Source organism: Alternaria metachromatica, assembly GCF_023757995.1.
Source record: "Alternaria metachromatica strain BMP 0045 chromosome Unknown scaffold_47, whole genome shotgun sequence".
NCBI classification, from domain to species: domain Eukaryota; kingdom Fungi; phylum Ascomycota; class Dothideomycetes; order Pleosporales; family Pleosporaceae; genus Alternaria; species Alternaria metachromatica.
In genome coordinates, this window is record NW_026055538.1 from 98,075 (window position 1) to 119,853 (window position 21,779).

At 54.6% G+C, this 21,779-nt stretch overlaps 5 protein-coding genes across 5 annotated transcripts; 2 read left to right on the forward strand and 3 right to left on the reverse strand.

The window, feature by feature from the left end:
* Positions 1-1,440: 1,440 nt before the first annotated feature.
* Positions 1,441-3,774, reverse strand: J4E83_010557 (uncharacterized protein; the record flags this gene model as incomplete). Its single annotated transcript, XM_049337438.1, has 1 exon — positions 1,441-3,774. One exon carries the CDS (start codon positions 3,772-3,774, stop codon positions 1,441-1,443), a length of 2,334 nt encoding a protein of 777 aa, XP_049183422.1.
* Positions 3,775-6,734: 2,960 nt separating this feature from the next.
* J4E83_010558 (uncharacterized protein) lies at positions 6,735-11,365 on the reverse strand (the record flags this gene model as incomplete). The annotated part of the gene is made up of 11 exons (XM_049337439.1): positions 6,735-7,927; positions 7,976-8,199; positions 9,097-9,735; positions 9,796-9,910; positions 9,961-10,068; positions 10,154-10,233; positions 10,282-10,444; positions 10,505-10,526; positions 10,585-10,757; positions 10,807-10,942; positions 11,003-11,365. The coding sequence occupies 11 exons, from the start codon at positions 11,363-11,365 to the stop codon at positions 6,735-6,737; spliced, it is 3,216 nt and encodes a 1,071-aa protein (XP_049183423.1).
* Positions 11,366-13,596: 2,231 nt separating this feature from the next.
* Positions 13,597-14,282, reverse strand: J4E83_010559 (uncharacterized protein; the record flags this gene model as incomplete). Its single annotated transcript, XM_049337440.1, has 3 exons — positions 13,597-14,031; positions 14,080-14,108; positions 14,270-14,282. 3 exons carry the CDS (start codon positions 14,280-14,282, stop codon positions 13,597-13,599), a joined length of 477 nt encoding a protein of 158 aa, XP_049183424.1.
* Positions 14,283-15,652: 1,370 nt separating this feature from the next.
* On the forward strand, positions 15,653-17,784 carry J4E83_010560 (uncharacterized protein; the record flags this gene model as incomplete). Its single annotated transcript, XM_049337441.1, has 2 exons — positions 15,653-15,780; positions 15,819-17,784. 2 exons carry the CDS (start codon positions 15,653-15,655, stop codon positions 17,782-17,784), a joined length of 2,094 nt encoding a protein of 697 aa, XP_049183425.1.
* Positions 17,785-20,556: 2,772 nt separating this feature from the next.
* On the forward strand, positions 20,557-21,472 carry J4E83_010561 (uncharacterized protein; the record flags this gene model as incomplete). The annotated part of the gene is made up of 2 exons (XM_049337442.1): positions 20,557-20,775; positions 20,828-21,472. 2 exons carry the CDS (start codon positions 20,557-20,559, stop codon positions 21,470-21,472), a joined length of 864 nt encoding a protein of 287 aa, XP_049183426.1.
* Positions 21,473-21,779: the final 307 nt, after the last annotated feature.

Here is a 21,779-nt window from a genome sequence, read left to right on the forward strand (position 1 = left end):
GGCGGGATATTTAGATCGGTCAACGCTTAGCACATTACAGTAGTACGTATGACAGGGGCGAGAAGGTACCGACGCCTCAGATGCACCTCGTCGTTACCTCAACACTATGTCTCCAGATTATTCGCAAGCAGATACTGTAACCCCGAGTGCGAAAACAAGAAGAATATACACTATATCTGCATACAATCCTGTACAAATGACCTCTACCACACACGCCCCGCCTTCCCCACGCGTTGTCTGTCGTCCACGGGTATGTCAAGCATTCGGCTGCACCCGCTGCAGGATGCGAATACGAGCATAAGATCCTCGTCTATCAACTTCAGGCCCCCCGTGCAACTTCAGGTGCAACTATGATAGAATACCAGCACAACCGCACTGCATCCGTCGTGAGATGCGACCCTGCGCGCGCTTACCTTGGAACTGTTGAAGCACGCGCGGCCTCTAGCACCTGCCAGCCCAATCCAGTAAGGTGGCGCACGCGACCCACCTGCATTTCCTTGATGTCATTCAAGCCACCTGCTTCAAACGTGTCTAAGTGCATTGTCGAGACTATTGAGGATGGCAATAGTGTAGGTATCATCATTATACCGGACTGCGAACTCATGCATTTACATTTAGCTTCATACAAGTTCATACGGTAGAACGCGTACGTCTTCGTATAGCGCATATACACATACTTGGTCAGTAGCGTCCTGCGGCAGTTGAAATATACCCGACGTCAAAGCAAGTGTTGATCCATCGGGCATTAAATTCTTCTGCGTTTGTGGGTCGTGGGCCAGTTCCATGGTTGTCACACTCGTGGGTAGTGGGTCACCCGTTGCACGTCTGCATCTGCGCAAGTGCCGGTGTGGAGTACCTTACATCATCGAACCACGACACGTTTAGAGGGTGGAGCTTACGAGAGTCATGGCAGATTGTGAGGACGTTGGCTTTTATGATGGTGATGGACATGCAGTCGAACGTGGCAGAAGAAGATTTGAACACATCAGTGGCACGATATTCAGCTCATGGGATATTCGCATTCCATACAAAGCATTCACAAACTTTCCAACCGGCGCTCAACCCGCTATACCTTGCGAGGAGGCCATCAATGCTATGCGTGACTCCTGGATGCAACAGTCAAAAACAAAAGAGACACTAAAACCATATAACGTGAAGAAGCCACACAAAGGTAATTGACCAAAATATAGATAGAAAGGCTATGTACATGAGAAGCCTATAAGTGAAAGAAGAAGCTCGAAAAAAAGAAGGTAAGTAGGCAAAGAAGAGGAAAAGAACAAGGAGCCTAAGAAGTTTGAAATCGCTGGGTGCTTCCATAGCAACCCTAACGAGAAAGTGGGATCAGCGACCAACAAGCCCTACAACAGACTGCAGGGAACATGTAAAAATGCCGAATGTATACGGCGGCGCTGATCCTCACCTGTACAACACGTCTGTCGTCTACGCCGACAAAACATGCATATCCTCCTCATCCGCATCTTTGCGGATTCCAAACGGCTGAAAGGCATTTGTCTTGCCTTTGTGAGCGTGTACCGCGAGTCCCATCTCGCGCATGCGTTCTGCACCGCGACCAGGAGCGGGGCGCTTCTCTTTGGCACCTTTTCGGTGTTGCTTGCGGTACAGCTTCTCCTTGCGTCGTTGCCTCTTCTTCTCGAGCCCGACTTTGATGTCAATGGCGCGGCGGATGGGCATGTCGGAGCCGTCGGCGTCTTCGTCCTCGTCGAGGTCGAATGGGTTGCGCATGGTGATGGGGGTGCGTGGGACAGAGGCTGAGACTGTGGGTGCAGGGCGCTCGGCGATGCCGGCGAAGCGAATGGATGTGTCGCTGCGTTGACGTGTGGTCATGGTCACGGGGTTGACGGAGCCACGGCGTGTAGGTGGTGGAGACCTGAGGCGCATTGGGGGCGGAGGAGAATGGTGGCGCTTGGGGGAGTTTCCAAACAGCTTGCGTGGTGGAGGGGAGCGATGCACAGCACGCTTTGCGGGTGGAGGAGATCGTAAGCGCTTCGGTGATGGCAGAGGAGAACGCTTTTTTGAAACCTCTTTGCGGCGACCTCGTCCATCGATGTTGACAGGGTCCATGCGGCCATGAATCATGAGATGATCAGTCTCGGAAGCTTTCTCATCTTCAGAAACCTCATCCTCATCATCGTCAGGAAGCTCCGGATCTGATGTCGGGAAGGTAGGGTCGATGTCCTGTGGAGTAGGCTTGTGCTTGGCCGCACGTCGACGTTCGAGTGTCGACATGTACGCAGCTTCAGCTGGCCTATCCTCATCAAGTGTACCGCAAACAAAATCTGTGCTGTCGGGCAGCTCAGGGGTGGGAACGCGAATGTTGACCGGCTTCGATGACTTTCTGCGCTTGGAAGGCTTGTCCATGATCTTGAGACCCTCACGGCTCTCCAGGGACCCAATCGATGATTCAGAGACGGTTCGGTGAGTCTTCAGTCGAAGCTGTTCCAGATGCTCTACAGATGTCGCTGCAGTTGATGCTCCAGGCGCCCACCAGTCGTAGTCAGATCCGGCATCGCTGTCGTCATCTGAGACGGCAAATCCATTCTCATCGTCAGTCTGGAAACCCTCGTCAGTCGCATCGCTGTACGCGGCGTCGTCTTCATCCTCGTCTAGCAGATCGTCATCGTCGTCATCCATTTCGACGTTGTCCTCATCATCGTCCTCGTCCTCTTCATCAATGGCCTCCTCTTCAGCAACCTCTTCGCCTAGCTTACGCAGGTTGTTCTCAATCTTGAGAGTATCCTGGACCGTAAGCCGGCTTCGATGGCAGGTAACTTCTTGAGTCCACTCTTCGACCTCCTCTTCTGAGCTAGCAAACTCGTGGAACCGGTATGCTTCACAGCGGGCAAGGTCGGAGTTGGAACTCAAGCGCCGCGTGTGGTCAACCGGGCGGACTTTACGCACGCTCACGGGGGAATTGTTGCGGACCGTAGAATCAGAGTCGCGATGGACTTTGGTGGTTGGCTTAGGAGACGAGGGTATCCGGCGTGGTGGCGGTGCGGGGCTAGCCATGCGGCGGGGTTTTGGCGCTGCTTCTGTAGATGGCTTGGACGGGCACGCGAACTTGATGGTGCAGACGCGCTTAGGGGGTTCTTCTGCTTGAGGAGCAGGCGCGGGCTTCGCAGGTACCTCTGCTGGCTTCTTGTCCTCCTTGGGCCCGCACGCAAACATGATGCGCCTCTTCCTTCCCAGAACAGCCTCGATGCTCTGCTCGGTGCTCTGAGCAGGCGCGGTCTTGGGTACTGGGGTGATGTTCTCGTCGTCGTGTGAGACCACGGAGATGGGTAGCTCCAACGGCTTGTTGTTGAACGTGGGCAGCATGCTGTGGAACGCTGCCGAAGGAAGTGGCGGGCTCGGCGTGCAGGGCCGTGTGCCAGGGCTCGTGAAGCCTCCATCGCTAGTGAGATCTGCGGTGCCGCTGTTGTTACTCCATGTCGAGACGCACGACATGCCGCGGACGGGGCTCGCATCCGAGTGTTCCTCAACAGGCGAGCTCGCGTTCGAGCCCGACTTGAGCGCAGAGGTAAGGAGCGATGCTTTGCGGTCGATTACGGGCTTCGATTTGGTGAAGGATGTGGAGGAGGAATGCTGGAGCACCAGGGGCGCAGGGCGTTGCGCGCGAGGTTCAGGGGGTTCGTCCAGGTCGCCGACCGCCTCCTCCTCTGCTGTCATATCTGGCGGACATGTATTCGACATGTTCTGCTGTGTGTTTACTTGCAACGCGCCCTGTCTAGCAAAGTAATCCTGCTCGTTCGCCATGTGTTCTGTATTCGGTGGTGTGTCGATCGAAGAACGTGCGTGGGGTCGGTGCAAGGTCGTGTATCAGATTCAATTGCTGAGTGCGAATAATATTTCGAAGTGATGCCGTAATAGTGAAGTTGTGTGGTCGTGATGCAAGCGGGTGAGGCGTTTCACGGTTTCTTTTTGGCGCAGTGCACCTGGCGCAGCGTTCCTGGACCCTCGTTAGAGCAGGAGGCGTGCTATGTCGATCGTGTCGAGTGCAATGCAATTAGAGGCGGTTCGGCGGATTACTGCTGGGCGGTATGGATGGGTGTGTAGGAGAGTGGGGCCCCAGTGAGGCGAAGTGTTATAATATGGACAGAAACATGGTGGAGCAGTGTGTGAGGAGCCGTGGGTGGAACTAGAAGCGGGCTCGAAGACGTGTCAGAAGCGACAAGCGTCGGGCAGTGTCGAGTGGGAAGGGGTACCTGGAGAGGATGAGGTCGAGTTCCCACAGCGACAGCGACGTGTGGCGACGGGCCGCAGGCTAGCAGAGGGCCCGTTGACAAGTGCGTGAGTGCGCGGTGCTAGGGACGGTGCAGATCGAGAGCCAAGCTGTGCTGTCAGACGACTTCAGACTGCAACAGTAGTGGCGCAACGCAGGTGGGACTGGTGGTAGGAGAGAGGGAGCGAGGAATTTGATATGCGCTCTGGCGGCTCGGCACCATCTGGTCTGCAAAGCACAAACAGTGGGTAGCCGGCATTTTAATTCGCGCCCACGCCCGCGCAGCCAATGCCACGCTGGGCCTTTGTCAATTGTGCACTGGTCTAGCAATGCACCTGCTCACGCTGCCACACCTGCACTTCCGTGACACGAGCCCTCTGGCCGTCAGATTCGGCAATCTATGCGCGCAGTCACCCTCACTCATCAACAATCAATGAACTTTGTTGCGGCTGTTGTATTGCTTTGTTATCGCCTTTGTTGTTGATTATTGACTTCCTCCCCTTGTCAGTGCGGAGATGACATCTGCGACTAGAATACTCCAGCACCTGGGAGTACCCCAAAGCAGGTTTCATCCCTCCAGCACAGCCGATGCAAGACGCAATCGAGCAGCGCAGCCCATGCCAACCTTCTTTCCGCAAGCTTCGGAAGCAGGACCCTGATCAACGCGACGCCGCCGACAACGCCCCGCTAGCCAGCCCTCACACCTTCTTTTGTACCATCTGTCCGACGTCGCATGCATCAACACGACCACATGCACGCCCTCTGCTCAACCCCAAGCACAGCGGCTTGATACCATTTTCCTCAAATGCCTCATTCCTCGCCATGTCTCCATACCTCCTTCCTTCTCCCTTCTCTCAGCTCCACATGGCAGCTTCATCTCTCGCAACCACCTCCACACCGCTACTTGACCGCTTCTCCTACACCCGCGCCTCACCTTAGTCCAAAGAGGACGCGTCTACACTGTAGAAAGTAGTCCATCATCTGACTCCATTCAAGCCTCAAGAACGGGATATCGGTTGAATCCACCGTGCTCTGCCGCCAATCTGCAGCTGCACGATACTTGTCGTGCATCGCCGCCTGCAGTGCCCAGCAAGAGCCCTGGAGGGTCCATCTCACGTCTGGGGTTCCGTTCGCTGAGACGCAGTACAACATTTCGCCAGCAAGCGCCTCAGCCGGCTCCAAACGAGCCTGTCCCAATCGCCGACATTGTATTCGCGGGGAAGGCACCCGTACCCCATGACGCGTGACGCTCCTGCTTAACAACCCCCACGCGTGGTTTTCGCGCCAATGCCATCGTCCTGTTGCTTCGTACTCCTCCATACGTATCTGCTACGGCTGTGTAGGAAGAAAAGGTACCCCACACAACTTACGCAGTGTACAGTACGACAGCTTGGGTATTACCCGGTATCCGGCACGGCTTGCTACTTGCGGTCAGGCCTGAACAGCTGTCTGCCGTCCTCTTACATCTAATCCTTGTCTCTGCATCGCAGTATGACGCAGTTGCTCCCTTGCCATTCCCGAACAACCGATCCTCATCATATGCGCGTGATATCAGCAGCGTCGTAAACACACATACATCGGCGCTCTCCTCCACCAGCACCACGTGTTGGAATGTGGAGAGTACGAGCGATGTAGTTTGGGATTACCCCTCATTTGCTAGTTAGACTCGGCAGCGGCGCGCGTACTAATGTTGCTTGCTTGCGCCATACTTGCCTGAAGTGTGCAGTGTGGTTTCAAACTGGCTAAAACGTTAGAAGCTGGGTTACTCGTCGCGACATGCGAAGAGCTAGCAGTGACAGACCGGGATGATGCTTTGCTGCGAACAAGACCCTTGGTTCACAATACGCAGAGAAGTACATCGACAGTGCATCTTGGAAAAGAAGTGTATGCTCTGCACACCTCTAGACCTGAACATCTTTCTCGCATCATCATTCCACATCACCAGACCTTCCCTCCCCTGCTCTTCACCACACTAATCCCATCTCACCCATCACCCACCGTCACACAACAACGTCCCGTCGATCCCGCACCTGGGGCAGCCGCCTAAGCTACACACAACCTTCCCCCCAAGACACTCCTTACTTCAGCCAAGCGGCTCGGCATTTCTCCTAGTCACCTGCTTGTTTCACGACCCGCTGATCCAGTGCGAGTAATACCGAACAAGAGACCAACAACATATAGTACACTGGGGTAAACTCCGGGGAGTGCGTGGAGGCTATGGGGTAAGACGATTGCTGGAGATTGGGTATGGGACACAAGACAGGTACTCTGTCTAACATTCTTTCCCTGTAAGTTGTAGTACCAGATACGTGCCTCATACATCGCACAATACAGATATTTTGCTGAACGTTCATGTCAGAACACCTACTCACTATCGAGAACAGCTGTGGTGATTCTCGTCTCGCCCCAAGACTCGCCCCTATGCAAAGATATCGCTTTCTCGGTGTAGTGAATTTCTATTTACCAGACGTAAAGCTGCACTTAAAACTCCATCTTATTCATCCTCACCAGGTATACTCAGCCTCCTCAACTCCTGAATCTGATTCCCCAGCTGCCGCTTCTCAACCTGCAACTCCCTCCTCCAATTATCCCTGACAAAATCCAGCGTCCGTGCAAACACCAACTCCCTCTCACTGCGCTCATGCTGAGGTACAAAAGTATCCGGAAACTGCGTCCAACCATGTCTGCACCCAGGTGCGTGCCACACTTCCATACCTCCGTTCTGGCTACTGGGCACATTGTCTGATCCCGCTTGTCCACCTTGCCGGCCGTCCCAGTCGCCTGAGCGCCCGTCGCCGAAGCGTACAGGCCCGTTCCAGTCGTTGTTGTTCATCTTGTCGACCCAGACGTCGCTTTGCACGGCCAGGGTGTCTTTTTCGGGGAGGACGAGGAGGATGGCGGCGTTCTTCTGGATGTGCATGGGGTCATTCAAACCGGGGCTGGCTCGCGGGTGCGGTCGTAGTTTGCGCGGGAGGTAGGTCGGGCCCATGATTGAGAAGAGGCCAGGTGCTTTCGGCTTCTGTTTGTGGTGGTCATCTGGCCGTAGCGCGTTGGGTAAGGGTTTCATGGGGCGCTCGTGTGGGAGTAGGCGTGCGTCGAGCGAAGGGTAGAATAGGAGGAGCGGCAGCATGCGGGGCTGTGCTTGAGGGGGAGGGAGGAGAGAGGGCCACGACTCGAAGGGATCGTCTAGGATAGTGGCTCTGCGGTTTTCGGGCATGATGGGCGACATGGTGTCTGCATGCGCAGGCTCATTCGTGCGCGAGCGAGGACCGATCGTAGTCGACATGCCGAGTTCAGGACAGGGCGGTACTGATATAGCCATGTTCAAGGCGATATTTCCTCCTGCCGAGAAGCCTGAGATCGCGAGACGTGTAGGGTCGAGGGTGATGGTCTTGACGTGCTCAAGATGTGGTGCAAGAGGTTCCTTCTTCTTCTTTTCCAGTGCGCCATCCCGTACTATGGAGTAGTATCGCTGAATTTCCTCTCTAAGGACCTTGCCGGCTTTCGAAACTCCACTCGTGTCTAGGATCGCGGACAGCACGTCTTCCGCGTCGTGAATAGCGGCGGGGAATTGGTGGAAGGGTCCGATGCGATAGGACACGCTGATGACTACGGCGCCGAGCTCACGCGACATCATCGACGCATACGGGGCTTGCTCCAAGGGCGATCCCATTATGAAGCCTCCGCCTGGTTTCGTTAGTCATGAGCGTTCTCAGAGACATGCGAGTTCCATACCATGAAAATCCAGCACCACAGGCACACGCCATTCCCCAGTCTCTTTCCTCTCCTGGTCGCCATTGCCACCGAGATCGACCGGTTTCGGCGGAACAAAGACGTAGCAGTAGATGAGGTTGCCCTTCCGACTCGGCAGCGATATGAGGAAAGGATGCGGCCCCTTAGGCGACGTGACGTGTAGGATGGAGAGAGGAACGAATCGCGGTATTTGGACAAGCGCAGTGCTGGATGCAGTCAGTGTCGGCCTCGCGCATTATTCGTTACGGGATATCCTACCGCCATTGTATGTGGAAGGGAAGGCGGAAAAAATAGGCAATCGAATGGAAATAGCTGCTCATCGTGATTATGACACGGAGGTAGACAGGGCGACGGCGGTCATGACGCGGAGGACTCGTTGTATGCGGCTGCGTCACGCATTGAATGCTGAGTGAGCAATGTGCGTTGCGCGTTCAAAAGGACTAAGGGGGACGCGGACTGTGTGCCCAGCTGGAAGGCACGGAAGCCATGGTCGGGTGTGACGTCAGAAGTTGTTCGCGCTGCGATGCGATACAGGGAGATCGTGCGTTGCCGAAATTGTTGATGGTGTTTCAAGCCGGCCCCGGCTAGGCCAAAGCTTGATTGCGCGAAGCATCGCAGGGGTCATCCACCACACCTGGGCACTTCCTATTAGCACTGTCTTGTGTCAGTTCATGCCCAATGTAGATACCTTCTGGTTCTGATTTTCACAACTCCGGGGCATACGCCTATGTGAAGAGGACCCGTTGAATGAACGTGCTTGTTGCTACACCTGGCAATGTCAAAAGTATCGAACGTCACATCACGAAAGCATTGACAAGAACATGGTTTCCAGATTTACTCTGATATTTGGTATATGTAGACTAGCTGACCATGATCATCATGCCACATATCAGCGGTACTGCACCCTGCAACTCATATGCAAGGCCCTGGACCACCGCGAAGGAGAAGTCGTTGTCGCGTCATGTCGTGAAGCGTGAGTCGTTAACCGGAGTACTCAGCCTGAAGCCGTGGAGGCGCAGGCGACGAAAGCAAGCCGCATGAAGCAGGCTAGCTAAGCACTTTTGGAAGACAGTGAAGGACTTTGGAGAACCAAAGCAGCTTACCAGGCAGCGGCCTTGTCGTCGGCGTCGGCATCAGCAGAGAAGCCTCCTCCACCTCCACCGAAACCGCCGTCATCGCCACCGAATCCAGTATCAGCGGCAGCCTCTCCACCGAAGCCAGTAGCCTCGGCGTCGAAACCTCCCGCGTCACCACCGCCAAAGCCACCACCAAGACCGTCATCAGACTCATCGTCAGTGCCGTCGTGCCACTCGATAGTGTTGGGATCCTCGGGCATGTGCTCTTGGAGAAACTCTGGAATTGCCTGCTTGCTCTCGCACAGAATCTTGCAGAGGTCTTCGCCAATATCTTCATTGCGGTCGTTGAAGAAGGACGTCGCCTTGCCCTCATTACCGATACGCGCGGTACGGCCGATGCGGTGAATGTATTCTGTGATACCGTCATGCATGGTTGACGGAAGATCGTAGTTGATTACATGCTTGACATTGGCGACGTCCAGACCACGCGCAGTGACTCCGGTAGCGACGAGAATGGGACAGCGGCCGGTACGGAATGAGCGAAGAGCATCTTCACGCTCACGCTGTGTGCGGTCTGAGTGGATCGAGGTGACAGGCATGCCCTTATTGTACAGGAAGTCATCGACCATGTCGCACTTCACCTTGGAGTTGGTGAAAACGAGGGTGCTGTAGTGACAGAGTTAGTATCTTGCGCTCGTCGTAGATGTGAGAGGGCATTGTACGTACCGCTGAGGGCCTTCACTGAAGATCAAGTCAAACAGTGCCTGGCTCTTGGCGCTCTCCTCGGCGAAGATGACTTGCTGCGTTATGTTTTGGTGGGTGCTGCCAACCCTACCGACCTCTGTATATTGTGAGTGGGCTATTCGTTAAGCAGGGGAGATGAAAACATACTGATACGAACGCAATCCTCATCCATGTATTCACGTGTCAGACGACGAGCTGACTTGGGGAATGTGGCGGAGAACATGAGATACGTGTGGTCGGCGTCGTCGTTCTGGTCTAAGCGGTTGTCAGTAGATGATACAAAAGATGATCCAGCAAGTAATTCTTGGAAGTCCATGCTGGGGAGGATGTGTCGACATACCTGAACCAGCGAACAACTTCTCCATGGCCTCTTCCCAACCAGAGGAAAGGAGCTCGTCAGCCTCATCAATTACGGTAAACCTGTTCGTGTCAGTCAGTTGAAGCACCTTACAAGATTGCTTGACTTACTTCAGGCGGTTGAAGGACAGCAGGTTGATGTTCGACATGAAGTCCATGAGGCGACCCGGAGTCGCGATGAGAATGTCACAGCCCATCTCGAGCTGTTCCCGCTGATTCCTGCTGGGGGCGCCACCGTAGATGACGCAAGGACGCAGCATAGTGCGGTAGCACACTAAAAGGAGGGTATGAAGTCAGTATGTGTCTCACATGAATTTCCTACAGGGGTACCTACGACGACGCGCCTCGTCAAAGATCTATCACAAACCCAGGTCAGTATACGTTCAGCATGTACTTCGTATGATGGAAACTTACCTGGCAAGCAAGCTCACGCGTAGGGCAGACCACCAGGACGAGCGGCTCCGCACGGACTTTGTCGGTGAGAGGGTTGTAGCGGACCGGGTTGGGGCGCGGCGCAGCGAGTTGACGGGCCTTGCCCATGAGCTTGGACAGAATCGGGAGGAGGAACGCAGCAGTCTTGCCGGAACCTAGGTAACGTTAGTAAGAAGCAGAGTGAGTGAGGACGAGGCGACTTACCAGTCTGTGCAACGGCAACAACGTCGTGTCCAGTCAGGATGGCAGGGATGCAGTAGGACTGGATCGGAGTCGGGTACTTGTACTGGCACAGCTTGACGTTTTCAAGCATGATCGGGTGGAGACCTGCATCTTCGAACTGACAAAAGTTAGCAATGGAGTGCGCGAAGACCTTCAGGCCCAAGGTGCAGTGACTTACGTTGCGGACGGGGCTGATCTTGGTGGGACCCGAGAGAGTCACGTCGAACGAGAGCGCCTTGATTGCACCACCGGCGCGCTGGAGATACTCATCGGCGAAGAGCATCTTCTCGAGCTCAGGGTTAGGCTCTCCAACATCGCCGAACTCGTCGTCCCACTGGTAGATCGCGGCGTCAGAGAGCCAGACGGCGGTGTCTCGGGTCTCATCTTCAGCGGGTGTGCCACCGACGACGCTGTCGTACTGGAAGGGAACAGGATTGTTCCATCCAGCTTCCTGGGCGCGCGCAAGATCTTGAGCCTGCTGCTCCTTGCGGGCAGCGCCGGCGTCGGTCGCAGTCGCCTCGGGAGCTCCTGCGTCAGACATGACGATGAGGGGAGAAGGTAGTAAGTGTAGAAAGTGTAGCTATTGCTTGAACGAGACTGCTAATTGCAGCGTGGGTGAGAGTTGGGGATGTGGGGTATGGGAGTTGGAGGTGGTGGGGAGAAAAGCTTGCGTTGTTTATATGGACAGAAAGGGTAGGAGCTGTGCGCAGTAGCGTCCCTTAGCGCGCTTTCCCAAGGAGATACTGGTGCCTGGGTGACCACGACGATAAGCGAGAGACGAGAAGCTTCCACAATTGAGGTGAGTGAGGATAGGTGAAGGAGATAGTGAAGGGACTGCCGGCATCTGTCCTGCGGTATCGAGATGACATCGACGCACTGTACGATGATGCAGCAGTTTCTGGCAGCAGTGACGAGTGGACTGTCATCCTGGATCAAGCATGAACGACTCGACTCAAATTGAAGAAGCAGCCGGCCATGTAAAACCCGAGCTCTTATATCTAGCACGCAGGTACAGTGGTGAAGTGACGCTCGAGGCGATGGCCCCACGGTGAGAAGAATGGTGAGAAATATGGAGATGGCGAGGCCCGCATGAGGAGTTCTATCAGGCTGAAAGTGATATGTTGGTGGGAATTTAGATCGATCTACAACAGTACACGTCTGACATGCTCATTCCCATCTTCTCACACAACAACAACATGGAAGAATTGTTGCTGAGAGCAGCGAATAGCTGTTGGCTTCCTTTCCTCTTACTTTGAACGAAGGTGTACTTTTCTGCCTCTAGAATATGTGACAGTCAGGGCGCTTTGCGAATATGAGGACTGAGAAATGACTTGACAATGAATTGGTAGATGTCGATAAGAATGGAAGGATGCAATGGGAGATCTTCTTGCATATACACACGTACTGAAACTACTATCTCATGATTCACATTCGCAACAAGGTCAGTGCTGTCGAGACTTCGCTTCGTTTCACAAGTCGTTGTGTAGGACCAACTTACATTTCCAACCCCTTGTGAGGTAGATGCAATACACGTAGCCCAGACGGGCCTGTATGCACATAGCACGACTCTGTAGTGTATATTACCTGTGACGTGTAAGACAGTACGGAATCGCGGCCACAAGAAGTCGTGAATATGTGAAGAGATGCAGAAGACGTCTACAGCAGTCGTCGTCAAGACGTGACCCAAGGAGGACACTATGCCGGAACCGAACTGGTGTACCGTGCCTGAATCATGCATGGCGGGCCGACTGAATCACACACGCGATGACGCGCCATGCATGCCGACTTCAACTTAGCTCATAGCCGTAACGTTCGTCTTCTTGGCCATAGCGATCGAGATGGCGACTACGGAATCGCGGTGGTCAGCTATACGTTCTGCGGTGCATAGGGGAAGGCGCTACTGACAAACTTCTTCGCAGCCCCCGCGGCTTCCTCAGCCCCTCGATCCTCTCCTCACGACCGCGACTGCACGACCGTATCTACTACAGCAGTACACATCGGCCATGTGCCCTACGATAGAGAACGCACAATGCCATCAACACTCTGCTCCCCTTCACGCGATCTCGACACCGCCGATGGCAGCTTCGACAGCAGCCACAGCGCTGGCTTAGACTCGCTTACCCACATGCATCGGCGGTGCCTTGTAGTCCGCCATAGGCACCTAGAGGTTTTTGTAGAACCATGGGACTTCAGCTGACAGACAGGGCTGTGGCGCGATGATGTAGCGCTGAGAAGGCACACGATACTCCGGCGTACTCCAACCTGTCGACGACACCACGTAGCTGCACATGCTCCAGCAACTAGAGCGATAATATATTGTTTTACCGAACTGCGGAGTGCACGCACTGTTCGCCAGCAGGGCGCCCGCCGCCTCAAGAGCGACCGAAGCTTCGCGTTGAAGAACCCATTTCATAGGAATACCTCGCCCGAAGGCCTCTAGCCCGACATGCGAAGCTACACGCTCGAAGAGAGAGGGAATAACAAGGACACACAGCCATGACGGTGCGCGCTCTCTCTCTCTATGCAAGAGGCCCTCTCGCATCCGTCATGTTGGAAGCCGGCCACTGCAATGTGAGCCGCGAAGTCCAAGTCCTTTGAGACGCCGAAGGATACAAAATGTTCCGGAGGCCCCAGTCTCAGCCCCAGAATCTCGCTTGTATGCTTCGTTCAATTGGTTGTTTGTCAGCTTTGTTTGTCATGCGTTTTCCAAGAGAATGTTGTCTCTCCACCAATGGAAAAGCATTGACTTCTTCCAAGTCGACAGGATTGGACTTACTTGTTGCGCTTCCATTTTGCAGGCGGTTTGCCCCAGCCTCCCAAGAGGTTGCTGTAACGACGTGGATCCATATTCGGATCCCACAGCGACTCTCCAGGACGGAGCGGCATGTACTGCTCGTCGCCCCTGGGGCCGTCGGGAACCGGTTTCTTTCTCTCCACCTCTGCAGAACGAAACGGTGGGTATCGCTCGTTGACCTTGGGGGCGGTAGGGCCCGTCTTCTTCACCACCACCCTCTCCGCCTCTTTCGCCGCTGCCTTCTTTCGCTCTGCCTTCTCTTGTTCCGCCTTTTGTCGTTCCTCCCTCTTTGCAAGGGTGACGCTGGTAGGCTCGAAACCGCCCAGGTCAAAACGCTTGGTCTTGCCGTCGACGAGACGGTTACCACCGAGAAACATAGCGCCGTGGTGCGCGGAAGATCTCGAGTTGTCCATCTGATGTTATGTTAGCGTCAGTCAACAGTCGCAGGGGTTGAAGCTTACCGCGGCGGAGACGTGCGATGCAGATATATCTGTTATTATAAGTTAGTGTGCTATTAGGTCTTTGTTGAGCTTCTCCCTGAAGCAGGTAGCATTGTAGTCATAGGCAGATTGCTACCCCGCCGTCATGCTTGTGTATACTCGCGACGGCGCGACCGTGGTCCGATCGAATACCTCGAGGCGACTGCGAGACAGTCGAAGAGCATTGAGAAACTTACGGGTACTTGTGTGTCGGTAGCTGGGGTCCTTATTATAAGGGTGGCGTTGAGGGTGGTGCGGTGATTGTGTTAGGAGCACGAAGCAACAGGCAGATCTGCCTGGAAATGCTCGGACGATCTGTTTGCACCTCCGCACTCACCCCCATCACCTTGTACTTTGCCACCTCTTAGGAGCAGTACATGCGACGCCAATAGCCGCTGGCGCCCCCGAGATCCCTCTTGCTCATTGAGCCAGTTCGCCTCTCCGAAGGCAGTCCTCGCATACAGGTCAATTTCCCCAATTCCTGATACAGCTCAGAAGGAATCGCTGCTCAACAAGTTTCGCGAACGAAGACAGGCCATGTCCTGCTCACACAATACTTCTCGAGGAAGTCGACCGTTTCATCAGCGTCAGCTTTGCGTACAGGACTGATTGGTTAAGGCGGGGGATGCAGCAAACGGTTAGACCGCTATTCGGATATTTGATGGTGCTTGTAGTCACTCCTAGTCTCAGAATCACAGAAGGGAAGGTGAACTCAGGCTCCACAGAATGGCCTTGGGAAGCCTGCAAGAGTTACTATCTAGGTACTCCCCCGAAAGAACATGCCTATGGATCTTCTGACATGGTAGGCCGAGTCACACTCGTGCTCGCATAGATGCGTGGGTGAATGGTCCGGTATGTTATGACTTTCTCAAGTCCACCTCGACCGTTTCTTCAGTGTGATCTTCCAACTTTCACAGGAATATGACTTATCTTTAAGACTGAGATGTATGCCGGCGACACGGAAAAACTTCACTTGTGTAGCGTACAACGGGCTGGCGAGCAATGTCAAGCTCATTGGGCAAAGTCACTATCTAACACTTGTGGCTTGCTGCATAACACTTGCAGCATGGATCCACCCAAAGACGTTACGCACCACACACATAAGAATGCCTAGAGAGCTAGACATGTAGCCGAGTCAGCCGCCATACGCGAGGCTGTGCTGTCTCGCATGTAGTCTAGGCGAGTTGCTACAAAGCCGTTACCCTACAAAACTCGGGCCGACTGACTCCTTCAACTACAAACCATACCATTGCACTAAGCCTCTCATCGTGTTAAGACTTCTATCTCTGAGAATTTGCAAATGTTGTGCCTAAAGCCACCCGAAATTGGTGGCTTGTCAAAGTTAGCGAGACATACGTCATCACTCCCTGACTTCCCTGGCGTTGTCCACGCGACAACCCGCGCATCTTGGTTATCTCACATGCACGCCCCTCGTGCACATACCTGCAGGTAGATCTCCAGATCTCCAGATTTGATTTTCTTCTTTACACAACAGCATGCACCCAGACTCGTTGTTGTCTACTGCAGTCTTCACCACACTACCAATTGACTGACAATGAACGACCCCGGCCTCGACGAGCCAGCAGGCGCAGCAGCGCAAGATGTTAATGACACGGTCCACGACGAGGACGAACAAGCCGAGCAGGAAGAGCGGGAATATCTCGATCCAAGTTATGTCGCTCAGTACATCGAAATCGCTTTACGTACGCTGACAAACTCAGTCAATGGTGGTTTGCCTCCACAGCGAGTCCCCTCATAGCAGGAACATTCGGCCCCATCGCCAACGGCTTCTCCATCTGCGCTCTCGTAGAAAAATGGAGAGTGTACATTCCGCCTGGAAGCGACGAGGGACACGGCTCGAAGATTACCGATCCGAAATGGCTTATCGCGGTCAATTCGGTCTCGCTCGTCTTCGCTCTGAGTGCAAACATCAGTTTGCTGCTCAACATGTCGAGGAGGTTGACATTTGAGATTGCGCAACCTATCACTATCATCGGCTTCTATCTGGCTGGTTTCCTTCTGATGGCGCTCGTGGGGGTTGCTTCGTCATCTGTGTTCCGGATTCAGCCTATGGAAGAACATGCTCTCAGCCAAGCGTATTACTACGCTATCATCGCTGCGGGTATCTACTTCATTATCGCTTCGCTAATGGCCTTTACTGCTTTCGGGGCGTGGAAAGGGCATTACGCTAGAGACTTCCGACTGACGGCCAGTCAAAGGACGTTGATGCTGCAGACCATCGCGTTCATGGTCTACCTGCTTATTGGCGCTCTGATCTTCTCCTACGTAGAAGGCTGGATGTTCCTGGATGCAGTGTTCTGGGCCAACTTCACCCTTCTCACGATAGGTTTCGGTGGAGAGTTTGTGCCTAAAACGCATACTGGTCGCTCACTCCTCATTCCTTACGCAATTGGGGGTCTAGTGACGGTTGGTTTGGTCATTGGTTCTATTCGATCTCTTATTCTAGAGCATGGAAAGCAAAAGATGGCTGCTCGCTTTATGGAAGTCAAAAGACAAAAGGTTCTCAAGTCTATCGATGGCGACACGCAGACGATACGCATCTCACTGTGGGAAAAGGTCGAGTTCTCCTCGAAAGGTTTGACAGAAGCACAGAGACGAGAGCAAGAGTTCCACATCATGCGCCGCGTGCAAACATTATCCGAGCGAAAGAGGCGATACACCGCATTAGCCCTATCAACAACAGCAGCAATGCTGTTGTGGTTCCTAGGAGCTCTAGTATTCATGTACTCCGAAAAGCCGCAAGGATTCAGCTACTTCGTCGCCCTCTACTACGCCTACGTCTCGCTCTTAACGATCGGGTACGGAGACTACGTTGTCGAAAGCAATGCCGGAAAAGCCTTCATGGTCTTCTGGAGCCTCCTCGCCGTCCCCACACTAACCATTCTTATCTCTAACATGGGCGACACAGTCATCAAAGCCTTCAAAGACTTCACCATCTGGCTCGGCTCTCTCACCGTCCTACCAGACGAGGAAGGTCTCAGCGCCGCGCTCAAAGTTGGATGGAAGCGCATCAAATCCGGCAAGACTGGCGAAGAAGAAAAGACAGGCTCAACCAGTCCTACCGAACACCGCATTGAGGACCGGCTGACAGCATACATCGAAGATGAAGAGCTAGGCAAAGCAGAAGAGGCCGGCGAACATGGCGACTACCTCGAACGCGACATCCGCTTCTACCACTTTGTCCTCGCAAAAGAAGTCCGCAAGCTGATGAAAGACGTCGAAAGCTCCTCGTCAAAACAATACGAGTACCACGAATGGCAGTACTACCTGCGTCTAATCGGCCAAGACGAAAACGACCCTTCGCACCACCGCCAGCCCAAAGCCAACACCCCGCATAAGCACGATGATGGCGAAGCTCCTGATATCGGCTCTGCGGACGATGGGAAGAAGCGTGCTTGGAGTTGGCTTGGCATCCGCAGTCCGCTCATGGGCAACCAGTCCGAACCCCAATGGCTACTGCAGCGTTTGGCGATGAAGTTGGAATCCGAGATGCGCAAGATGAGTTCCTCCGACGAGAAGGTGAGGAAGGCGAAACCACCCATCTCCATGGCTGAGTTGAGAAAGCGCAAAGGTAGCGGGAAGGCGTCTGAAGAAACGCAGACGAGGACGTTGCAGGAGGATGTCGAGGCTACGGCGGTTGGCCAGCGTGCTGTCAAAAGTGGTTGATGCTGTGAAGGGGGATGTCTAGGGACGATTATGTGAAGTGCATGTCACGGCGTTTGCAAGTAGTGTTTGCTGAGGGGTATACATACATTTCCTACTTCCTCTTCCGTACATACAATTTCGGCAGCTTTAATATCCCTCTACCACCCTAATACATTAGCAGTATCACAATCTCCACCATGTCCTCAACACCACCCACCCCCCTACCCACTCTCTATCTCTTACCCCCTCCCGCCCTCCTCCCCTCTTCACCCTCTTCACATACACCCAGCATCGAACCCGCATCCCTCGCCATCAGCGCCCTCCTCGGCTCCCTCGCCCTCGTCTTCATAATAACCTTCCTCATCAGGACCCCTCGCAATGGAAATTTCCTAGACAGAGCAAGCGGAACGCCGGAGGAGGAGCAAGCGGGAAAGCAGCTTAGTATCAGTGGGCCCTTGGATGCTGTTCTGAGAAGGGGTGGGAATGATGAGATACCGAGGTTGTGGTCCGGGTTCTCGAGCTCGAATGAGGAGATTGAACGTGTAGTGCAAGGGGGTCACAGGAGGGAAACAGGAGCAACGGCAGCAGTAGCGGATAGAAGGGCGGTGGAACTTGACAATATGCCAGCGAGGATGCCGGATACGTCGCACAACACTACACCAGCATATCCGCCATATCCCGTGGAATTGGATGTTCTCCCGCGCTCACCCCAGGGTATTCATCATCGTTATCCGGATACGTACGCTGGTCGTCCGGTGCCACCACCACCGCCACCACCTCCCAAAATCCCCATTCCAATCCCCCAACGGAATCCCAACCTCAACACTCACACCACCAACCCCACCTACAACACCACCATCAACAACAATGCCTCAAGCTCCCGCCCCACACGCCCCGCCCCCCGCAACCCACGCTACTCCTTCGGCGACGACGACACGACCGTTGTAGGCGACAAAGCAGATGTCGAGACTCTGCGGAGTGATTTGAGTTTCCCGGATACGGATTCGGATAGTGCGAGTTATGAGGAGGGAGTGGATGGGAGGAAGATGGGGTTGGTGGGGAGGCATTGGGAGTGAGTAGGATGAGTAGAGTGGATTGGGTGAGGATGAGTGAGGGGATGGGGATGGGACGTGTAATAGTAGTAACGATTGGAGTGGGAGACGGAACTGGAGTGTGAGAGACAATGTAACTCATCTTAGAATACCAATTATTCCCCAAGAACGCAATTCTGAATTCAATCCTGAATGTCCTTTATTTCAGTCTCCCAAAATCCGCCCTAACATCCACATCCCCCTCCTCATCAACAACCTTCCCTCTATCCCACTCCCTTCCCTCCCCCTTCTTCCTCCACACCACATCCTCCTCCCCCTGCACATCCCCTCTCTCCCACTTCCTCACCTGGTCATCCGTAAACCCGGCTTGTTTCAGTCGATCGGCACCTTGTTGCTGCCAGCGCGCCCGGTCACGCAGTGCCTCTAGGGCGTCGCCCCAGTCGTCTTCCACGTCGGATGCCGGGCGGACGTCGGTTGTGGGATCGTACGTGGAGGAGAAGCGGGATTCGATGCCGCCGTTTTGCGGTTTGTACGCGTTGCGGCCGCGTGAGCGGAGGGGCGGTGAGCGCGGGGGAGGGAGGGGGCCGACGATGGCTTCGAGGGGGTCGGAGGAGGATGATGCTGGGGAGGGGGGGCGTTTGGTGGTGTGGCGGCTGGGTTTGGGTGGTTTGGAGGTGGTGGGTTTGCGTTTTGGGCTGAGGGAGCGAGTCCGGTCTCGGTGTCGGCTGTGTTTTTTGTGCTTTGAGGAATGAGGTGATCGTGATCGAGAAGAGGTTTGGCAGTGCGCTGTTCGCCCTGCGTGCTCGCGGTCCGTGTGGTCTCTGCCCCGGGGCTTGTAGCGTTCTTGCTCTTTGGTGTATTTGTCTTTACGCGATCTGTCACGTGGGGACTTTGATCGTCTCCGTTTCCGTTTGGAATGGTCTTCCTCCTCGCTATCATGTCTCCTCTTGTGTCGGTGTCCATCTCTGCTTCGGTCTCGATGCCGGCGAGATATCGGGGTCGTCGAACCATCTTTCTCTCTTTCTCCGCGCCTCCTCCTATGTCTATCCTCATCCTTGCCGCGATCTTGTCGTCTGCTTGACTCTGCTTCGCATCGGTCGATGTCGTTTCCTGATGGCGCCAACCGTCCCTGATTGCCTGCGCTTTCGACATCACATCGGCCTGGCGCATATGCATCCCCTTGCCCTGACGCGTGTCTTTTCTCCCGATCCATCATTCTGAGTCGAGCGCGAGACTCGGCGGCCTCTTTGGCAAGAAGCGCAGAGTTGTGGCTGTCAGTCTGTCGGATGAGGTGTTGCAGGAAGCCCTTGTTGGGTCTAGGTGCGCGAGACTTCATCCTATAGTCTGTTAGCACGAGCATTCTCATAGTGGAGTGCTCATGTACTTTCAACGCTCATGCGACTGCACAGCGTGTACGGAGGCTCATGACGCACCTCGGGTTGAAGGCATCGATGCCAACGAGCTCGTATGTCTTGGTCGCCTTCTTTGCATCTTCTTTCAGCAGCTCTGCAATATACGCGTCGTCATTCAGGTCCCTGGCCATGGTGGGCGACTGTTGTTGGGGTGGAGAGGAAGGGTCGCAGAAGTCTGACCTTGAGATCCCGGGCGGCCATGTGAAATCATTCCACGCGGCGGGCCGTGCTAGCTGCATGCGGTAGTCGCCGCGGGGAACTCAGCCCTACGCGGGCATTCACGATCCCAAACAAACATTCAATCCTCCAATTCACATACAACAGACAAAATGGGACCCAAGCGGAAATCGGCAGCGCCAACGCCAGCCGCAGTGTTGGAACAGTTGCAGCAGTCAAAGTCACTCAAGCTCTTGGCTATTGCAGAAACACTGTCGCCAAAGGATCTCCCACAGGCCGCGAAGAAGCGCAACTCGGCGGCGTCAGAGGACAGCGAGCAGAATGGCGACACTCATCCGGCTGCCCTCGAGGCTGACTTACTACATTACAAAGTACGCGTCTTCGAAATGTTATGAGAGAGATACAGGCCTAACATTGTTGCAGGAACTCTTCAGCAAGCTACGCTTCAGCTACGTCGAGCAGGTCACCAAGGAGAAGTTCCTGCGCAGCATAACGGAGAACCCACCCCGCCTGGTCGACGCTCACGAGAACGACGAGAAGGAAAAGGAGATACTGGGTCTCAAGGCAGAGCTCAAGGAGCGCAAGTTGGAGGTAGCCGAGATCCTGAAGCAGCTGGAGGACAAGGGAAAAGAGCTCGCACTGCGCTATGAGGGTCTTCAACTACGCACGCAACAGCTTGAATCACTTCCGACTGAGATTGCTGGCCTGGAAGCTACCATTGAGCAGCTGAAGCACGAGCAAACACCAGTCTCAACGAACCCTGAGCTGTCTCTCCCACTTCCAGAAACTCAGCGAGTGCTCAGCGAACGGGAGGCGGAGCTTGCAGCCCTGAATGCGCAGATCGCAAGTCTGCAGGCTACCATCCCGAACCGAACCAGAGATTTGGAGAAGCTGGAGCGCGAGCTGAGGCCGCTGGAGACGCAGAAACAGGGAACCGTCGCGGCAGCTAGAGAGGCCCGGAGACGGAAGGAAGAGGGCGGTGGAATCGGAGACGAACTAGAAGAGAGAGGCAGATGGCTCCGAGCGTCTGAAAAGGCGCTAAGGGACATGTTGGATGTTGAGGGATGACGTCCTTGCGGTGAGCGTGTGCTGGGCTTGTTACGGCGTTTGGACTCGAGATACCACTGCTTGAAACGACTTTTTCTCTGCGCAATCGACTCGTGTTAATCCGTCTTCTAATCCGTGGCCATGCACCTGCGAACACGGTGCTTGAGCATGTCCCCTAAGGCCTAGTGACGGTTCGCCTCACTGCCAGCGCATGCACGCCCAAGAGCAGCGGCCAGCAGCGTGCCGAGCTAATCAATCGGCCTCGGAAACCAGAAATTCGAGTCGTCTCAGAATCTGGGCGGCTGGGTGCAGGGGTGCGGCGGGCTGT